The sequence below is a fragment of the Tachyglossus aculeatus genome, chromosome 14, assembly GCF_015852505.1.
Source record: "Tachyglossus aculeatus isolate mTacAcu1 chromosome 14, mTacAcu1.pri, whole genome shotgun sequence".
Lineage (NCBI taxonomy): Eukaryota > Metazoa > Chordata > Mammalia > Monotremata > Tachyglossidae > Tachyglossus > Tachyglossus aculeatus.
The window spans coordinates 19,756,644-19,778,101 of NC_052079.1; the positions used below are offsets into that span (position 1 = coordinate 19,756,644).

Consider the following 21,458-nt stretch of genomic DNA (forward strand, 5'->3'; position numbering starts at 1 on the left):
CAGAGAACAAAACCAAACATACTAACACAATAAAATAAATAGAATAGATATGTACAAGTAAAATAGGAAGTGCTTAACGAATGCCATTAAAAATAAAAATAAAAAGACTTGTTCTAGGCAGCCACGCTGCAGGGTACAACAAAAGACCAGGATGCAGTCATTATTTTAAACTTCTGCAACGTCGGGACACTCCTGCGACTCAACGAACTTCAGGCACCATCCACAGTGTTAGAGACAGTCACTCATGAATTACTGTAATTACCACAAATAACTCACAACACTGCCCTAGAGGCCCACACCCAAGAAGACGAGCAGATGATCATCATCATCATCAATCGCATTTATTGAGCGCTTACTATGTGCAGAGCACTGTACTAAGCGCTTGGGAAGTACAAATTGGCAACATATAGAGACAGTCCCTACCCAACAGTGGGCTCACAGTCTAGAAGATCATAAAACTGATTCACTGAATCAGCCAGCTGTTACAGGCCAAGCCTCTCTGTGCCTCAGTTACCTCATCTGTAAAATGGGGATTAAGACTGTGAGCCCCGCCTGGGGCAACGTGATTACCTTGTATCTACCCCAGCGCTTAGAACGGTGCTTGGCACATGGTAAGTGCTTAACAAATACCATCATCATTATTAGTAAAGCCGTGATGACTGATTATGCTATTATCATTATTATTATTATTATTATTATTATTAGCCTGCATCAGGGAAGCCGTTGCACACAACCAAAAATTCAGACTGGCAACAGAGACTGGCAACCTAAAAGCTATCACATAATTCTGTTACCTAATAATAATAATTGTGGTACTTTGTTAAGCGCTTACTATGTGCCAAGCACTGATCTAAGCACTGGGGAGGTTACAAGGTGATGAGGTTGTCCCACGGGGGGCTCACAGTCTTAATCCCCATTCTACAGATGAGGGAACTGAGGCCCAGAGAAGTGAAGTGACCTGCCCAAGATCACACAGCAGACAAGTGGTGGAGGAGAGATTAGAATCCAGGTCCTTCTGATTCCCAGGCCCGTGTTCTGTGCACTAGATGTCACTGGCTCCAGTGACATTTTTATTTTTCAGGGCTCTGACTGCTTCGATGATTTAGCCAACCGTCGGCACGTGTGCCATGACTTCACATATTTGGAAGGCTTTGTAGGGTTTTCAAAGCCACGTTTTCAATTGTGGAAGATGATGTTGAGGAGGAAGTTGAAATGTTCTTGCCATCTCTTTTGTTTTCCCTCCTCGCCTTTGATTAATTTCTTAATAATAATAATAATCGTGGTAATAATAATAATAATGGCATTTATTAAGCGCTTACTATGGGCAAAGCACTGTTCTAAGCGCGGGGGAGGTTACAAGGTGATCAGGTTGTCCCGCGGGGGGCTCACAGTCTTAATCCCCATTTTACAGATGAGGGAACTGAGGACCAGAGAAGTGAAGTGACTTGCCCAAAGTCACACAGCTGACAATTGGCGGAGCCGGGGTTTGAACTCGTGACCTCTGACTCCAAAGCCCGGGCTCTGTCCACTGAGCCACGCTGCTTCTCTACTTACTTCTTAAGCACTTCTTAGGTGCTTACTATGTGCCAAGCAGTTCTCAGCTCTGGGGCATATACAAGGTAGTAATAATAATAATGATGGCATTTGTTAAGCGCTTACTATGTGATTAATTTCATAATAATAATAATAATAATAATCGTGGTAATAATAATAATAATGGCATTTATTAAGCGCTTACTATGGGCAAAGCACTGTTCTAAGTGCTGGGGAGGTTACAAGGTGATCAGGTTGTCCCATGGGGGGCTCCCAGTTTTAATCCCCATTTTACAGATGAGGGAACTGAGGCGTGGAGAAGTGAAGTGACTTGCCCAAAGTCACACAGCTGACAGTTGGCGGAGCCGGGATTCGAACCCATGACCTCTGACTCCAAAGCCCGCGCTCTTTCCACTGAGCCACGTAATCAGGTCAGGCACAGTCCCTGTCCCAAGTGGGGCTCACGGCCTTAATCCCCATTTTGCAGATGAGGTAACTGAGGCCCAGAGAAGTGAAGGGACTTGTCTAAGGTCACACAGCAGACAGGTGGCAGAGCCGGGATTAGAACCCACAACCTCTGACTCCGAGGCTCTTTCCACTGGGCCACGCTGCTTCTCCTGGAAGGTCCTCCATCCAGGGGAGCATGAGGAAATGCCCAGGAATTTCCACCTGTGGCGCATAAACAGTAGTAAATGGAACCTTTGCTCCCCCATGGTATTTCCAAACACCCTTTTCATGGCCCATTTCAGTCTTCCCTGCACACCCCATTCCAGATAAGGGAGTTTCAGGTGGCCCCACCCTCATTCCCCTTTAACCGCCTCCAGGACACCACCGGCGCTCCGTGAAATTTACGGAGGATGAAAATGAAGCACATTACGGCTGGTGACGGAAGAAAGGTCAGATGATGTGACCTTGGGCAAGTCAGTTAAGTCCCCTGTGCCTCAGTTTCCCCATCTGTAAAATGGGGACGAAGACCATGATCCCTACGTGGGACAACTTGATTACCTTGTATCTACCCCAGCACTTAGAACCGTGCTTGGCACAGCACCCATTCATTCATTCGGTCGGATTTATTGAGCACCGACTGGGCGCAGAGCGCTGGACTAAGCGCTTGGAAAGTGCCATCATCATCATCATCATCATCGAGCGTATTTATTGAGCGCTTACTATGTGCAGAGCACTGTACTAAGCGCTTGGGAAGTACAAATTGGCAACATATAGAGACAGTCCCTACCCAACAGTGGGCTCACAGTCTAAAAGGGGGAGACAGAGAACAAAACCAAACATACTAACAAAATAAAATAAATAGAATAGATATGTACCATTATTAATCTATGTATTTATTTTACTCGTACATATTTATTCTATTTATTTTATTTTGTTAATGTTTGGTTTTGTTGTCCATCTCCCCCTTCTAGACTGTGAGCCCGCTGTTGGGTAGGGACCGTCTCTAGATGTTGCCAGCTTGGACTTCCCAAGCGCTTAGTCCAGTGCTCTGCACACAATAAGCGCTCAATAAATACGATTGAATGAATGAATGAATGAATGAATGAATGACGTTTGCTGTCATGCAGCCCTGGGTGTTGGAGGATGGGCAGAGCCAAGCTATTGCACTTTCTGGAAAGATGGGTCGGCTCCCAAACTTCCATTTCTGGCTCCCTGTCAACCCAGCCCCCGCGTAGACAGATCATCATCATCATCATCATCATCATCATCATCATCAATCGTATTTATTGAGCGCTTACTATGTGCAGAGCACTGTATTAAGCGCTTGGGAAGTACAAAATGGCAACATATAGAGACAGTCCCTACCCAATAGTGGGCTCACAGTCTGGCTCCTGCAGTAATTATAATAATACTAGTGATGAGAAGCAGCAAGTCCTAGTGGATGGGAGTCCGAAGGACCTGGGTTCTAATTCCAACCCTGGCACTTGTCTGCTGTGTGACCTTGGGTAAGTCGCTTCACTTCTCTGGGCCTCAGTTACCTCATCTGGAAAGTGGGGACTTTGAGCCCCATGTGGGCCATGGGCTGTGTTCAACCTAATCATCTTTTATCTGCAGCAGCACTTTGCACGGTACCTGATGGAGAAGCAGCTTGGCTCGGTGAAAAGAGCCCGGGCTTTGGAGTCAGAGGTCATGGGTTCAAATCCCAACTCCGCCAACTGTCAGCTGTGTGACTTTGGGCAAGTCACTTCACTTCTCCACGCCTCAGTTACCTCATCTGTAAAATGGGGATTAAAACTGGGAGCCCCCCATGGGACAACCGGATCACCTTGTAACTTCCCCAGCGCTTAGAACAGTGTTCTGCACATAGTAAGCGCTTAACAAATATTATTATTATTATGCATAGTACGTGCATTGTGTTAAGCACTGGGGTAGATGCAATACAATCGGATCACACACAATTTTTGACCCATATGGAGCTCAGAGTCTAACTGGGGGGAGCAGGTACTTATTCCCCATTTTACAGAGGAGGAAACTGAGGCACAGGGAAGTTAAGTAACTGGCCCAAGGTCACACTGCAGGCAAGCGGCAGAGCCAATCGTAGAATTCAGGTCTCCTGATTCTCAGGCCTGGGCTCTTTCCACTAAGCTAGAGAGCTTCTACAGTAGAAAGCTAAGACTTTGTGTTTCTGTACATCAGTCAATCAGTCAGTCAGTTGTATTTATTGAGCACTTTCTGTGCACCAGAACCCTATACTAAACGCTTTGGAGAGTACAATATAACAGACATATTCCCTGCCCGTAATGGACCCAGCCAGCAGAAGCCAAGAGTGTTTAAACCCTAAAATTGACAGTGAAGTTTTCTGAACTCTTGGAATATTATAGCTATTTCCCCACTGTTCTTGCTCGATTTTTGATTTTCAGAGAAATTCATGCGAGGAAAATGAGGAATCATTCATTCATTCAATCATATTTATTGAGCGCTTACTGTGTGCAGAGCACTGTACTAAGTGCTTGGGGATTACAAGTTGGCAACATATAGAGACGGTCCCTACCCAACAGTGGGCTCACAGTCTAGAAGGGGGAGACAGAGAATAAAACAAAACATACTAACAAAACAAAATAAATAGAATGAATATGTACAAATAAAATAGAGTAATAAATACATACAAACATATATACACATATACAGGGAATCAGGCAAGCATTAACCTATCTGCCTGTTGGTTTCCCACACTGGAAAATGCATCACTAACTTTCCACAATCTAGAAATTATACTGGGCCATACTTTAGCTGTTTCTAACTGCTGGCAGCCACGGAAGAGGTAGCCAGCCTCGCCTTGAAGAAACTAGACATTTCACCTCTAGCGAGAGGGGAGCTTTCTGGAGGCTTTTGGGATTATGAGGGATTTTTGATCCCAGCCCATTTTCTGGGATTGCTCTTTCCAATTCAGTAAAGATCAAAGGGGACAGAAGAGAGGAAAAAGAAAAAACAATCAACAAAGCAAATTAAGATGCTAGTCTGCTAGTCTTGATTTGTTTGATGTAACTGTAGTGAATAGAATACGGGCCTGAGAGTCAGAAAGCCGTGGGTTCTAATCCCGGCTCTGCCTCTTGTCTGCTGTGTGACCTTGGGTGAATCACTTCACTTCTCTGGACTTCAGTTACCTCATCTACAAAATGGGAATTGGGACTCTGAACCCCGCATGGGTCAAGGGGCTGTGTCCAACCCGATTTGCCTGTATCCACCCCAGTACTTAGTACAGTGCCTGGCACATAGTAAACGCTTAACAAATATCATAATTATCATTGTTAACCTGTCTCTGAATATCCACTATCTTAAAGAAATATTTTAACTACAGAAACAAATCCTTCTCTAATGAAATAATGCAATGACGAGATCAAACTGTGGAAGAATTCTGATACACTAGCCTACATTTACAGGCATGGAAAGGTTTTTGAGAGACTGGTAATCAGTACGAAGGGAAATTGTAGAATTTTCTTCCCCGCTATTTGATCGGGTCACCTTAAGGGTGTTTTTACCTTCATAGGGAGATCTCTCTCTCTCTCACCAGGAGACTGGATTTTTCGAACTCCAATCCCTAGAATCCAAGAACTGGAGACAGACTCCTCTCCCATACATACCAGTAAGGATGCATTCGTATCCTCTTTGATTTAAAAAGGAGTATTGAGCCCAATAAGTACGTAAGATCCCAGAGTCTAGACTTATATGGCTTCTTCTTCTCGAAGAGTTTAGACCTCTGCCACGCATATATGACTGACCACAAAGAATCTCTATGGTTTGAGGAGATGCCAACATTGTTATTCCTGGTCTAAAAAAGGGGAAACTGAGTCCCAGGGCATAAGTGATCTCCCAGTTGTCAGTCCCCAAGATGGGATTACATTTATTATTAATAATAATGATAATTATAATAATGGTATTTCTTAAGTGCCTACTATGTGTCAATAATAATAATGATGGGATTTGTTAAGCGCTTATTATGTGCAAAGCACTGTTCTAAGCGCTGGGGAGGATACAAGGTGATCAGGTTGTCCCATGTGGGGCTCACAGTCTTAATCCCCATTTTACAGATGAGGGAACAGAGGCACAGAGAAGTTAAGCGACTTGCCCGAGGTCACAGAGCAGACGAGTGGCAGAGTTAGGATAAAAACCCATGACCTCTGACTCCCAAGCCCGTGCTCTTTCACTTAAGCCATGCTGCTTCTCTAGTCAAGCACTGTACTAAGCACTGGAGTAGTTACAAGATAATCAGGTCCCACATGGGGGTCACAATCTAAGTAAGAGGGAGATCAGGTATTGAACCCCCATTTTGCACATGAGGGAACTGTGGCACAGAGAAGTGAAATGACTTGCCTAAGGTCACACAGCGGGCGGGAGGCGGAGGTGGGATCAGAACCCAGGTCCTCTAACTCCCAGGCCTGTGCTTCTTCCACTAGGCCAGGCTGCTTCTGAATCTTCTGACTCACTACCCTGTTGGTCATGTCCAAATTCAGGAGTTTACAGTAATGTAGAAACCCAAATTATTCTCAGCCTCAACTGGGGGGATTGATTGATTGCTCGATTTCTCAAAAGATCCTCGAAGAATGGCTTTCTGATTTGAACAGACTTCATAACTCAAGTCCAGTTGTCCTTTGTTAGTTTAAGCACCCCTTCTTTTTCTAATTAAACGTGCTTTTCATCTCTGGCTTCCTTTATTATTGCCGCGCCTAGTCTTTCAGGCCCGATAATGAAATCCCCAATCAGTGGTGACAGGTTTATATGCCATAACGATGGACATCTATTGGAAAACCAAGCCATGATGTGGTCTTCATGGACGTCCTCTTATGCTTTAATGAAAACAGACTTCTATCATAAACGAGGAATATGATTTTACTACAGCATAAAGGGAAACTGGATGGAAAGACTTTGTGTTTCTTTACGTCGGTCAATCAGTCAGTCAGTTGTATTTATTGAGCACTTTCTGTGCACCAGAGCCCTGTACTAAACGCTTTGGAGAGTACAATATAACAGACATATTCCCTGCCCGTAATGGACCCGGCCAGCAGAAGCCAAGAGTGTTTAAACCCTAAAATTGACAGTGAAGTTTTCTGAACTCTTGGAATATTATAGATATTTCCACAGCTCTTTTCTCTCTCTTCCAGGACTTGATACCTGCCTCACATTGCGGGCATTATGGTATGGAATAAAGGAAAGGAATAGCTACTGAAAAATGCAAAACCAATTCCTGAGATTGCATTCACATAACTTTTGAGATTGTCGCTAAAGCTGAGACATATTCATACTAATAAAGGTGCTGAATAAAGCACTTACTATATTCCAAGTGCTGGGGTAGATATAAAATAATCGCATTAGACCCAGTCCCCTTCCAAAACACGCACACATTCACCATCTAAGAAGGAGAGAGAACAGTTATTTTATCCCTTTTTTACAGCTGAGTAAACTGGGGCACAGAGAAGTCCAGCGACTAGACACATTTAGCAATTAGCTAGCAATTGGCTAGAGTAGAGGCTAAAACCTCAGCCTCCTGACTCTCTGTCCTTTGCTCTTTCCATTAGGGTAAATTGCATATAATCCTATCATTACGCCAAAAGCGTTGGTTTTAATTAAACAAAAATAGATCTTTGCCTTGGTACCTGTTGCAGTCATAGAGAGAGAGTACACCTGAGACTTACATTCCTCTTGGGGCAAAGAATGAAGTAAAAATGTTGATAACAGTACATGGATCAACTCCCTGAAAATGACTTTCCTAGGCTTCTCCGTGGGTAGAACAGAGCCATCATGAGATAGGAAGGAAGACAGGAGAAAAAGGAGAAAGAGATAGAGAGGGAGAGTGAAAGAGAAAGACAAAAGAAAAGAAGATAAAGGAAGAAAGAAAAAGATAGAAAGGGAGAAAGAGAAATAAAGAAGCTTGGCCTAGCAGAAAGCACATGAGATTGGGAGTCAGAGGATCTGGGTTCTAAACCCGGCTCTGCCGCTTGCTTGCTGTGTGATCTTGGGCAAGTGATTTAATTTCTTTGGGCCTCAGATTTCTCATCCGTAAAATGGGGATAAAATCCCTCTTCTCCTTTCCCTCGTAGACTGTGAGCACTGGGTAGGACTGATTATCTTGTACCCACCCCAGGGCTTATCACAATGTTTGGCACATAGATACGCTCCCTTATTATTATAATTGCTACCTGACTCAGTTGAGAAGATGGGAAGAATGTAGGGGTAAGCTAGCTCTCTTTCTCCCTTCAAGGCCCTACTGAGAGCTCACCTCCTCCAGGAGGCCTTCCCAGACTGAGCCCCTTCCTTCCTCTCCCCCTCACCCCCCTCTCCATCCCCCCGTCTTACCTCCTTCCCTTCCCCACAGCACCTGTATATTTGTATATATGTTTGTACATATTTATTACTCTATTTATTTATTTATTTTACTTGTACATATCTATTCTATTTATTTTATTTTGTTAATATGTTTTGTTTTGTTCTCTGTCTCCCCCTTCTAGACCGTGAGCCCACTGTTGGGTAGGGACTGTCTCTATATGTTCCCAACTTGTACTTCCCAAGCACTTAGTACAGTGCTCTGCACACAGTAGGTGCTCAATAAATACGATTGATTGATTGAATGATTGAGAAAGATGAGGAAAACACCCAGGATGGCTGCAGAATTTCTCAGGTCCGCCTAGAAACACGGCCTTCCTTCAAAGCCAGAAATTTAAATTTCACCTGACAGGAAGAAGAAAAAGAATTCTGGTGATGCTGCATTACCCTGCAGAGTCGAGCATCTGGGGAACAAAATAAATATTGACTCCCCCCGCCCCCAACCTCCAAAACCCTGCCCCCCAGGCACAATCCCTACCTCTCTTGAAGTCCCACAGGTTTCATTTTGAAAGGAGAAGGCCCAGCAGAAATAGAAGGTTTGATGTCAGAAGTGCCTCGGTTTGGAGGGTTCACCACTTTAGGGGCGAGCTGCGGCTGGACCATAGTGTTCGCTGTCTTTGTCTCGGTCTGAGTTGCCTGCAACGGGATGGGGGAAAGGTGGATCTCTTGGTTTTTCTCCTTAGCCTGTCTCAGCGAAAACCGAAATTTTTCTTTCAACCTGTAAAGGACCTAGGAGAAGAGAAAGAACCAAATATCAACCAATTTCCCCATGAGAGAACAAAATGAACACGAGAAAAATGGGCAGTACTCTTCCCCGCAGGACGTGAAGCTAAAATGAAGGCTTCCAATTCTACCAGGAGGAAAAAAGAGCAGAAAAAATCACCACTGGGTGCCTGAAATTTCACTAGACAGTAAACTCCTTTAATAATAATAATAATAATAATGATGGCATTTATTAAGGGCTTACTATGTGCAAAGCACTGTTCTAAGCACTGGGGAGGTTACAAGGTGATCAGGTTGTCCCCCGGGGGGCTCACAGTCGTAATCCCCATTCTACAGATGAGGGAACTGAGGCACGGAGAAGTGACTTGCCCAGAGTCACACAGCTGATAATTGGCGGAGCTGGGATTTGAACCTTTCCTACATTCACTTATTCATTCATTCATTCAATCATTCGATCGTATTTATCGAGCACTCACTGTACGCAAAGGCACTGTACTAAGTGCTTGGGAGAGTTCCTTGTTCTGTTCTGTTCTATCGTGCTCTCCCAAGTGCTTAGTACAGTGCTCTACATGTGGCAAGTGCTCAATAAAGACCATGGATTGACTGATTTCCTAGGTGGACACCTCTGCATTTTGCTTGCTGCCGTGTTTCAGAACAGCTACATGGGTAGCTAGTGACCGAAGACCTTCTGGTAGTCGGCTGGGTTTGGTGAGAAGAAGAAGAAGAATAATGGCATTTGTTAAGCGCTTACTATGTGCGAAGCACTGTTCGAAGTGCTGGGGGGATACAAGGTGATCAGGTTGTCCCACGTGGGGCTCACAGTCTTCATCCTCATTTTACAGATGAGGGAACTGAGGCCCAGAGAAGTTAAATGACTTGCCCAAGGTCACACAGTAGACATGTGGCGGAGCCGGGATTAGAACCCATGACCTGTGACTCTCAAACCCAGGCTCTTTCCACTGAGCCACGCTGTTTCTCTCCACCTGCCACCAGAGAAGATCTCCCACTGTACCTCCCTGGGATGAGAATCTCTTTGGAGAGAGAGCAGCCCCATGGCCTAAAGGATTCCCAAGCGCTTAGTACAGTGCTCTGCACATAGTAAGCACTTAATAAATGCTATTGATGATGATGATGATGATGGGGGTCAGAAGGTCATGGATTCTAATCCTTGCTCCACCACTTCCCTGCTGTGTGACCTGGGGCAAGTCACTTTACTTCCCTGGGCCTCAGCTCCCTCATCTGTAAAGTGGGGATTGAGGCTGTGAACCCGCCACGAGACAGGGACCGGGTCTAACCCGATTTGCTTGTATTCCCCCAGAACTTAGTACAGTGCCTGGAACACTGCAAATGCTTAACAAATACCACAATTATTTTTCTGGAGACCAGGAAAGCAGCAAAACAAGCCAGTAGTATTAGTAGTTATTAAGCACTTACCGTCTGCAGAGCGCTATACTAAGCACTGGGAGAAAATACACAACCCTATCCCTTGTGGGGTTCACAATCTAAAAGCCGGTTAAGAGAAACAACAATTCCACAGCCTGGCTCCTCTGGGGAGCCTCTTCAATTTTATTCTCAGCACCCCCAGCTTTGGGGTTTCCCATTCAGGGCTCCTCATAACTCCTCCCAAACCCCCCTCCCTGTCCCACTGAAAGCTCTCCTGGTCAATAGACTCTACCCATCCTGTTTCCCTGCTTATCCCCAACCTTCTCCCACAAGATAAAATGATTTCATATGAGAAATCATTTCATTTCATATGAAATTTCATTTCCTATGCCAACTTGTACTTCCCAAGTGCTTAGTACAGTGCTCTGCACACAGTAAGCGCTCAATAAATACGATTGAATGGGAAAGCTAGGAAAATGGGTGTCTTTTCACCAAGGAAATCTAGAATGCATTTTGCTAACATTAGAAATCCCTCTGAATTTATAGCTAGGGTAGAAAGATTCAAAAAAACCATAACATGTTATAAAATTCACTGCCTCATTATCTTCAATATAAATGGATCAAAACTATGCACCTGGGCATCAGTATACTCATTCATTCATTCAATCATATTTATTGAGAGCTCACTGTCTGCAAAGCACTTTACTAAGCTTTTGGGAGAGTAGAATAACAATAAACAGACAAATCCCCTGCCCACAATGAGCTTACAGCCTAACAGTGAGCTTACAGTCTATTCAGAGCTTGATCCTTTCTTTGTTTACTTATGATCCTTTCTTCTAATAAGGATGGTTCTAAGTGTTGGGGTAGATACAAGTTAATTAGACTGGACACAGTTCCTGTTCCACATGGGGCTCACAGTCTAAGGAGGAGGGAGAACAGGGATTGAATCCCCATTTTACAAATGAGGAATGCAGGCACAGAGAAGTTAAGTGACTTGCCCAAGGCCACACAGTAAGCAGCTGGCTGAGCCGGAATTAGAACCCACCTCCTCTGACTCTCATGCCTGTGCTCTTTCCACTAGACCACACTGCTTCTCCACTATGGGTTTCTGCCTTGGTCTTACTGTTTCTTCAAGTAATAATAATTATGGTATTTGTGAAGTGCTTACTATGTTGCAGGCACCGCTCTAAGCACACGGGTGGATACAAGCTAATCAGGTTGGACACAGTCCCTGTCCCACATTAAGGCTCCCAGTCTTAATCCCCAATTTACAGATGAGGAAACTGAGGCCCTGAGAAGTGAAGTGACTTGCACGAGGTCAAACAGCAGACAAGTGGTGCAGCAGGAATTGGAACCCATGACCTTCTGACTTCCAGGAAATTTCCCCATGTTCGATCACGACATGCGGGGCACCTCTGTTTTGCTTGGCAACCCTTGGAGAATGGCACTCTTCCCCTATAAGGAATGATTAGAAAGCATGCCATTTTCTGAACAGCTGGATATTTAAAGTAATGTCACAATGAAGAATGCCAGCCCCATCCGAATGAGCTTGTAAACCTCTCGATTTCCATCAGCGCTTTGCTAGCTTCTAAAAAGCAAGACCTAGATCCAATTAGAGACTGGTTACCCAGCTTACCTGAAAATATTCTCTAGAGAGACATGCCTGGCAGACTGTGAGAAACGGGAAAGTCTCTGAAGTCAATCACAAAAGCACCCATTGGCCTCAAACGACACTTCTAAGCTCAAACAGATTTGAGTATGCTTTTTCACTGCAGGATTAAATCCATTCACAGGGAACATCTTCAGCTTGGCTAGGGCCCAAAGTATGATATTTTAACAAAGCAATCACCATCAGCCTCGAAACCAGTTCTCAAACTGTGCTTTGCCACAGATTCTACAAAAGAGAAGCCAGAAGAAACAAAACCAACTGGAAGACACATCCGGTCTACTCCTTTTCTAACTAAATGTGTAACTGATGAAAGTTATAGGACTATCATTCCTAGTAGACTGATGTTCACCAAAAATCCGATGTCAGTCATTTCCCCCTGAAAGCTAAAGAAAACAAACACCTCTGCTCAGGAATAAATTACAATGTTTGTTCCAGAGAATGCATGAACTACGAAATGAAAATGTAACATTCAGAGGCATTCGAACCCTTGCCTTTCTGCTTATACTTTTTACAAGGCTTTCTGTTTTTCAAGGAAGCTTGCTGAAAAAGATTAACATGAAAATTGAGTTCCTTAGTTGGGCTTGACAGCCAATGTGTCATCTGGCATTTTCAAAACTATTTTAGAAAAGCAAACTGTAGCTGAAAGTTTTGTCTCTTGTCCAGGAGGTTGGAAACTCCCCTTAGCAAAGAATCTCGTACATTTTGTAATTGGTCATTTACGCATTTCATCCAAGTCAGAGATCAGTCTACCTCCTGCGGTATATGCCTGGTGTGCGGAAAGTTATCTACCTTAGCATAGAAAACACCGCAACCTGGAAAATGAATAAAGATATATAAGATCACCTCTAAATCTCATCTCACCTTTTAATAAACACATTTTCTATTTGTCCACTATCTCCCAGCTCGTAAGTGTGACAGAGAGAACTATTTTTCGTCATTTCTGACTCTTTCCTGGTGTGTCTCTGAGGTTCTGAGAGGTAAATTAATTCTTTTGGCCCGCTGAGGCCAGATTCGGTACTTATTTCTGCAGCAACGGTGTTGACTGAGCTCCTAGTGTGCTCAGAGCACACTGTACTAACTGCTTGGGAGAGAACAAAACAAGAAAATTGGTAGACATAGGCCTGGTCAAACATAGGCAAATTTCCTCCAAGAGTTGAAGAAACAAAAAGGCAGAGGCAGAAACCCATCCAGCGCTTAGTACAGTGCCTGGCACATAGTAAGCACTTAACAAAGACCATCATTATTATACTGGAGAAGCAGTATGGCCTAGTGGAAAGAGCACAGGCCTGGGGGTCAGGGAATGTGGATTCTAATCCTGTCTTGGCCCCTTGCCTTCCAGGTGACCTTGGGCAAGTCCCTTCACTTCTCTGTACCTCAGTTTCCTCATGTGTAAAATGGGGACTCAATCCCTCTTCTCCCTTTTTCTGTGAGCCCCATGTGGGACAGGGACTGTGTCCAATCTGATTAATTAGCATAGTGTTTGAAAATAGTAATAATAATAATGAGCTTACAATATAGACGGGGGCAATAATGGGACCAATGAGTGATACTGGTCATATTGGTCATAGTGGTCTACTTCAGATAGATTTTTAGCCACACGTCATTGCTCATTTTCAAGTCCCTTCTACCTAGATTGAGCCTCGTGTGCGTGAGGGACTGCATCCAACCTAATTATCTTGTATTTACCCTAATGTTTGGCTGAGACCTTGACACAAATTAAGTGCTCAACAAGTACCATTTTTTTTAAAAAAAGGAGATGTGATTAATTATTTTGCAGTCCAGTCAGCAAGCAGAATCTACAATATAAGTTCTAGGCCAGTGGAATCTTCATTTTTCCCTCTGAGACGTCTATTGTCCTTTCAAGATTTAAAAAAAACATATAAATCGGCAAAGTTTTCACCAAGATTCTCACCTGTAAGTTCCTTCCTCTAGACTGTAAGCACCTTATAGGCAGGGATCATGTCTATCAACTCTATTGCATTGAATTTTCCCAGGCACTTAGTACAGTGCTCTGCACACAGTAAGTGCTCAAGAAATACCACTGATTTGACTGATTGACATAAGAGGAGCAGAGAGACAAGAGGAGGGAAAAGACAGAATTGAGGAAAAGAGCAGTTCATAAAGATATCTCAGGCAATCAGTAGTTCTTTGAAAAGAATGTTCACCTGCAAGAAATAGGCCACACTCAGAGTTTGTGTTGAAACAAGGTTACACATGTTCTTAGTTTTCTTTGAAAACTAGTTTGAAGCAGGTACTTCACTCAAAATCATCGCCAATTTTGTACATCCCAATCAGACATCAGGCAGCCGAACCTAGAGCCATTTTCTAGAATTTCTAGAACGTCTGTAATTGAAATCAAATACTCTCAGTTCTCCTAAATGTCAGATGTAATCCCACGCTAAAGAAAACACACAGTCATATCGGTGCCTTGACCGGTTCCACGTTGAACGCATGAACATGTTTTCCGACACCGTATCTCACTGACGAATTTGCTAATGCTGACCTTAAAAAGCATGCAGTAAAGACAAACTCTGTGGAAGAACTGAATATACCGTTTATTATCCTCCTGGAATTGCTTCTGCTTACTCTGTGCTACACTCCTAAGTGCTTAGTACAGAACACTGTATGGAGTAAGCACCCAATAAATACCACTGAGAATTTTTCCACAAGTAGGGCCAGCATTTGCAGACACCTCCCAGGAAAAGCAATGACGGCAGGACTTTAGAAAGAGCTGCTGGAAATAGCAGCCCAAGCCCCATCCCAGCCACAAATGCTACAGTCTGAGGACATATTCATCATCATCATCAATCATATTTATTGAGTGCTTACTGTGTGCAGAGCACTGTACTAAGCGCTTGGGAAGTACAAGTTGGCAACACATAGAGACAGTCCCTACCCAACAGTGGGCTCACAGTCTAAAAGATATATATTCACATATATTCTTCTATGTGTCTAGTACAGTATCCTACACACACTCGGTGTTCAATAAATGGTGCTCAATAAATGCTACTTAATGAATGAATGAATAAACAGATGCAAATCACGTACAAAACGAGAACAGAGAGAGTCTACTGCTTCTATATATTCTGGTGGGGAGACATCCTCGGGATTTTTTAACCCATTTTGCCTTAGGAACTGGGGAAGCATACACAGTCATGGGGTATTGTGTTACTGATGGGCTATCTTGGATACTATCTGAAGCATAACACTATTTTCTTTTCATGATTATTTTCAATAATAATAGTAATGATGGCAATTTTTAAGCACTTACTATGTGCAAAGCACTGTTCTAAGCGCTGGGGAGGTTACAAGGTGATCAGGTTGTCCCACGGGGGGCTCACAGTCTTAAACCCCATTTTACAGATGAGGTAACTGAGGCACAGAGAAGTTAAGTGACATGCCCCAAGTCACACAGCTGACAACTTGAGGAGCCAGGATTTTAACCCATGACCTCTGCCTCCAATGTTCACTGACTTGTGGGCATTGAACTAATGATGGTCTTCTAAAAAATCAGTTTCTACTGAACACTGAAGGCCATGCTAATATAGAAAGTCTAACCATTATGACTCCTGTGTGTTTGACTTGGAAAAATTTTGGTACCACTCCAAACCTACTGCGCTTTTGTCATTTTCTGAAAGTGTTTTCCAGGTAGCAATTTTCCTCTCCGAATGCTGCTGCCTATGTCTCACAAATGCCCTCTGCCTTCCTTAGAAACTACTAGTTGTACTTATTTTGAATGATAAGGAGTGTTCTTGCTATTTTTTATTCAGTATTGGGGACTAATTCTTCTTAGTCACAAATTCCATGCATCTAAAACTGTCTGAATGGAATGGAATTTGCCCACACAATTTATCTTGGAAAATTGTATTTGTCTGACTGTTTGTTGCACGCCCACTCCACATTCACTCCTGAGAGGTGCTAAATAAGCTGTACATATTTGAAAATGTCATGCATGTCTAATTTTGGGCCTGGTAGCTTCAAAAACCCCTGGTGGGTTTTTTTTTTTTTTAAGGAATGTAAATAACATGGCATATTCTGAAACTTGATCCCAGTTGTATGTTACTGTGATCCAGTATATGCAATTTTCCATTACCACAACATACTGCTTTGGTTTTATAATATAAATACACATATTTCATTCAATTACTTCTATTTCAGTTTTGAAACATATAAGATTAGACACAAATAGCAGTATTTGATCTACTTTTCAGGGTATACTTCTCTGTTCTTGAAAAAAAAAACAAAAACCTTATTTTTCCCATGGACTGAGAGGATCCAGGATCTGAAAGTATACTTACAAACAGCCTATCTTTAAAAATTCCCCTATAATGAAAGTTCTCAAAACTTATTTGAGTAGAAAAGAATCAGAAGAAAAATGTTAAAACAAAGAATGTGGTATGTCCTACTACAAAGAGGTGCTTTTGAGTAGAACTATATGTGAATGCCTACTGATTATTAGACTATCAACATCGTCATTATTATTGGTATTATCTGTTGCATTGCACTCTCCAAGTACAAAGGAAATGCTCTGCACATAGTAAGTGCTCAATAAATACGACTGATTGATTGTCTAATATATTTTGATACTTGTTGCTTACTGTGTGTTAAGCACTGGGGTAGATGCAAGATCAAGAGAAGTAACATGGCCTAGTGGACAGAGTATGGGCCTAAAAGTCAGAAGACCTGTTATGCTATAGTCTCCCAAGTGCTCAGTATACTGCTCTGCACATAGTAAGCGCTCAGTAAATACAATTGAATGACTGCGGTCTCTTCCAAATAGCCACTCCCCACAAGTCTGTCCTATTCCCCCACAGAGACCACCAATCTTTTGACTCTCCTTTAATTTTACAAAGTCATCATGCTCCATTTTTTCTCCGTACCCAAACTTTTTTCTCTTAACTCTCAAATCAACACCATCCTCTCCACTCAACCCTACTCCCTCGTTCCCCTGTTCCTCCGTCAATCTCATACCACAACCTGCAGCCTTGGAACATCTCCACAGGTATTTCCTCTCCTCTGCCTGGCAATATTATTTCTCCATCCTTTTTGACTGACTGCCCAATGTCCTCTCCAGCTGTTTCAGATGTTTAACTCCCGCCTTAAACCACTGGGCCTCCTCCCACCCCATCTCTGGCCCCTACTAGCCTGATGATGAATTTTATTGATACAATTGAAACCGTCAGGCGTGATCTCCCTAAAATCTCCCCTGCTCCTCTCCAGTCTCTCCCTCCTCCTGCTCCTTCTTTGACTTTCCTGTATTTCCCAGATGTATCTCAAGAAAAGAGCTCCAGCCTCCTCACGAAATCTACCCCCTCCACCTTCACCTCTGACCCCAATCCTTTCATGTCTTATAAAAACACATGCCCTCTCCTTCTTTCCCTCCCTGACCACCATCTTCAACCATTCGCTTTCCTATGACTTCTTCCCCCAATATCTTCAAACATGCTTTCATTCATTCACTCAATTATATTTATTGAGTGCTTACTGTGGGCAGAGCACTGTACTAAGTGCGTGGAAAGTACAATTTGGATATCCCTAATCCCCCACAAAAAAGCAAACTCCCTTTTCCCCATGGATCCCTCCGGCTTTCAACCCATCTTCCTCTAACCTTTCCTCTCCAAACTTCTCCAGTGAGTTACCTTTCCCCATTGCCTCAACTTCTGCTTCTCTAATTCTTTCCTCGACCCCCTCCAATCTGGTTCGCTCCATGGGAATGATCTTCTCTAAGGTCACCAATCACCCTCTTCTTGCCAGATCCAACGGCTTCTATTGCATCCTAATCCTCCTCAACCTCTCGGCTTCCTTTGCCACTTTCTCCTTGAAACATTATTTTATTTTGGCTTCACTGACACCATCCTCTCCCTAGTTCTCCTCCTATCCCTCTGACTGCTCCTTCTCAATTTCTTTTGCAGGCTCCTCCCCTACCTCCTATGTTCTGACAGTGGGGCTGAGGGTGGGATGACTAAAGAGTAGAAAGGGTACAAAGAGTGTGTCAGCCTCTTCGTTAGCCTCCCTGCCTCCTGTCTCTCCCCACTTGAGTCCATACTTCACTTTGTTGCCCGGAACTTATTTCCTCAAAAACGTCTGATCCAAGTCTCCCCACTCTTCAGCAACTGCCAGTGGTTGCCCATCCACTACACAGCAAACAGAAACTCCTTACCATCGGCTTTAAAACACTCAATTACCTTGCCCACTCCTTTTTTTAATGGTATTTGTTTAGCACTTATTATGTGCCGGGTGCTATATTAAGATCTTGGGTAGATACAAGCTTATCCGGTTGGACACAGTCCCTGTTCCACATAGGGCTCACAGTCTCAATCCCCACTTTACAAATGAGATAACTGAGGCACAGAGAAGCTAAGTGTCACACAGCCCAGTGTCACACAGCAGACAAGTGGTGGAGCCAGGATTAGAACCCAGGTCCTTATGACTCCCGGGCCCACAGTCTATCCTTTAGGGAATGCTGCTTTCCTCCTACCTCACCTCCCTTATTTCTTACAACACAACCTGCGCACTTCACTGTTGTAATGCCAACCTACTCACTCTGTACCTCGATTTCAACTATCTTGCTGCCAACCTCTTGTCCACATCTTTCCTCTGTCCTGGCACTCCTTCCCCCTTCCTATCTGATAGATCATCACTTTCTCTATATTTAAAGTCATTAAAATCCCATCTTATTAAAATCCCAGAGAAGCAGCGTGGCTCAATGGAAAGAGCACGGGCTTGGGAGTCAGAAGTCATGGGTTCAAATCCCGGCTCTGCCCCTTGTCAGCTGTGTGCCCTTGGGCAAGTCACTTAACTTCTCTGGGCCTCAGTTCCCTCATCTGTAAAATGGGGATTCAGACTGTGAGCCCCACGTGGGACAACCACGATCACCTTCTATCCCCCCCAGTGCTTAGAACAGTGCTTGGCACATAGTAAGCGCTTAACAAATACCACCATTGTTATTATGTCCTCCAAGAGGACTTTCCCTATGCCCCGTCAATCAATCAATCATTCAATCAATCAGTCAATGGTATTTATTAAATGCTTACTGTGCAGAGTGCTATACTAGGTGCTTGGAGGAGTACAAGGCCCTACTGAGAGCTCACCTCCTCCAAGAGGCCTTCCCAGACTGAGCCCCTTCCTTCCTCTCCCCTCGTCCCCCCTCCATCCCCCCATCTTACCTCCTTCCCTTCCCCACAGCACCTGTATATATGTATATATGTTTGTACATATTTATTACTCTATTTATTTATTTATTTTACTTGTACATATCTATTCTATTTATTTGATTTTGTTAGTATGTTTGGTTTTGTTCTCTGTCTCCCCCCTTTTAGACTGTGAGCCCACTGTTGGGTAGGGACTGTCTCTATATGTTGCCAATCTGTACTTCCCAAGCGCTTAGTACAGTGCTCTGCACATAGTAAGTGCTCAATAAATACGATTGATGATGATGATGAGATGGTAGATATGTTCTCTGCTCCCAACAAGCTTAAATATACAGGGGGATACAGACATTAATATAAATAATTTATAGATGTGTGTGGGACTGAGGGTGGGGCGAATACCAAGTGCCCAGATGGCAGAGATCCAAGTGAACGGATGATGCAGAAGGGAGAGGGAGTTGGGGAAAAGAGGGCTTAAGTGGAAAAGGCCTCTTGGAGGAGATGTGAACTTACTAAGGTTTTCTAAGGTGGGGACAGTGGTCGTCTGGTGTATAAAGAGGGGCAGAGGGTTCCAGGCCAAGAGGGAGGACATATAAGAAGTGATTAGCAGCAAGCTAGATGATAGGGCACAGTGAGGAAGCTGGCACTAGAGGAGTGAAATTTGTGTGCTAGGCTGGGAGATAAATGAGGTAAAGTAGGAAGGGACAACCTGACTGAGTGCTGATAGTGAGGAGTTTCTAAGTGGAAGTGGGGTGGATGGGTAATCACTGGAAGTTCTTGATGAGTGTGGGGTGGGGAGGGGGCTTGGACTGAATGTCTTTTAAGAAAAAATGATCTGTTCAGCAGAAGGAAGTAGGGACCAGAGTTGGGAGAGGCAGGAGGCAGGGAGATCAGTGAGGAGGCTGATTCAATAGTCAAGGCATGATATAAATATTTGGATCAGTGTAGTAGCAGTTTGGATGGAGGGGAAAAAGCGGATTTTAGCAAAGTTTCGCATCATCTATGCATTTGGATCTGGTCCCTTTGAGCATTTGCTATTCCCTCCACCTTCAGTCCCACGTACATACCCTTAATTTAATGACTGTCTCCCCTTCTAGACCGAAATCTCCTTGTGGGTAGGGATCATGTCAGCCAACTATGTTACACTGTACTCTCCCAATCACTTAGTACAGTCCTCTGCGCACATTAAGGGCTCAATAAATACCATTTTTTGATTGACAAGTCAATTATAGCTGCTTTTAATGGACATAAAATACTAGTTTAGTTAGTCACTCCAAAAATTAATCACTTGCAATCAAAGTTGGTTGGGGGGAAGGGAGATGTTGTATTTTTCAAGATAGCCTCCCCTCACTTAGTATTTTTACCAAATCGGAATTGAAAAACTCTATCCAGTAGAGGGAACGGAGCAGAAGTTAAAAACCTCTGAATCTTGCTGGGAACACTGGGGGGGCCAGGCATAAGCCAAGTGCAGAGCTTTTGTGCCTTCTAAGAAAAAAAGCAGGGACACTAATAAAAAACACAATCACAAACTTCATGGTGGAGGATGAAGCCCCTGAAATTTATAAGCACAAAAGTCACTTGAAAGAACCCTTTCAGTTACCACTGCCAATGCTCAGAGAAGTCTAAGTGAGTTCAAATTGCATTCACTTAATGAGATCACGACAAGAGGAAGACATAAGATCAGTTTAACCTTGGTCATCAGCAAGAGTAGTCAATCAGCAATGTCGATTGATAGCATGTCTTGACCTGAACCTAAATTTTCATCAAACCTGCGCTTTGCAATTTCCCATAAAAATCAGGGGCTTTCAATGTGCAGCTTAGATTCAAACAGTGTCCCTCTACTATCTTCAAGGCAGTGTCTCACAGATTTCTATAAAATCAGAATCAACTGGTATTTGGTGGCAAGAGTTGCCATCTAATTACAATTAGAGGAGCCTGCCATCGCTCACTCAGACACACTCCTTTTATGTGTGTTTCACAACAATTCTGTGAAAGAAGAAATAAAGCCAGCCGGAAGTGTGCCCATAGGTTTATAATCACATTGAGGTCTTCTCTGACCTCTGAAAAACCATTTTCTAAGAATTCCCTCTCGGGTTTGATCAAGTTACATGAAGCCTTCATCGCAATTCCGACCTTTATTACTTAGTTAGGCATTTGCTATTCTGGGGGGCTTTCCC

The 21,458-nt window shown here is 43.5% G+C and overlaps 1 protein-coding gene across 3 annotated transcripts in view; it reads right to left on the bottom strand.

Moving 5' to 3' along the window:
* The window catches only part of PTPRR (protein tyrosine phosphatase receptor type R), a 247,635-nt gene that overhangs the window by 99,109 nt on the left and 127,068 nt on the right, over positions 1 to 21,458 (bottom strand). For 2 of the 3 annotated variants that reach the window (XM_038756285.1, XM_038756287.1), the window contains one exon: positions 8,837 to 9,087. In XM_038756285.1, coding sequence (XP_038612213.1) covers positions 8,837 to 9,087 — 251 coding nt within the window. The remainder of the gene's footprint in view (positions 1 to 8,836; positions 9,088 to 21,458) is intronic. The other variant, XM_038756286.1, reaches the window with a different exon arrangement.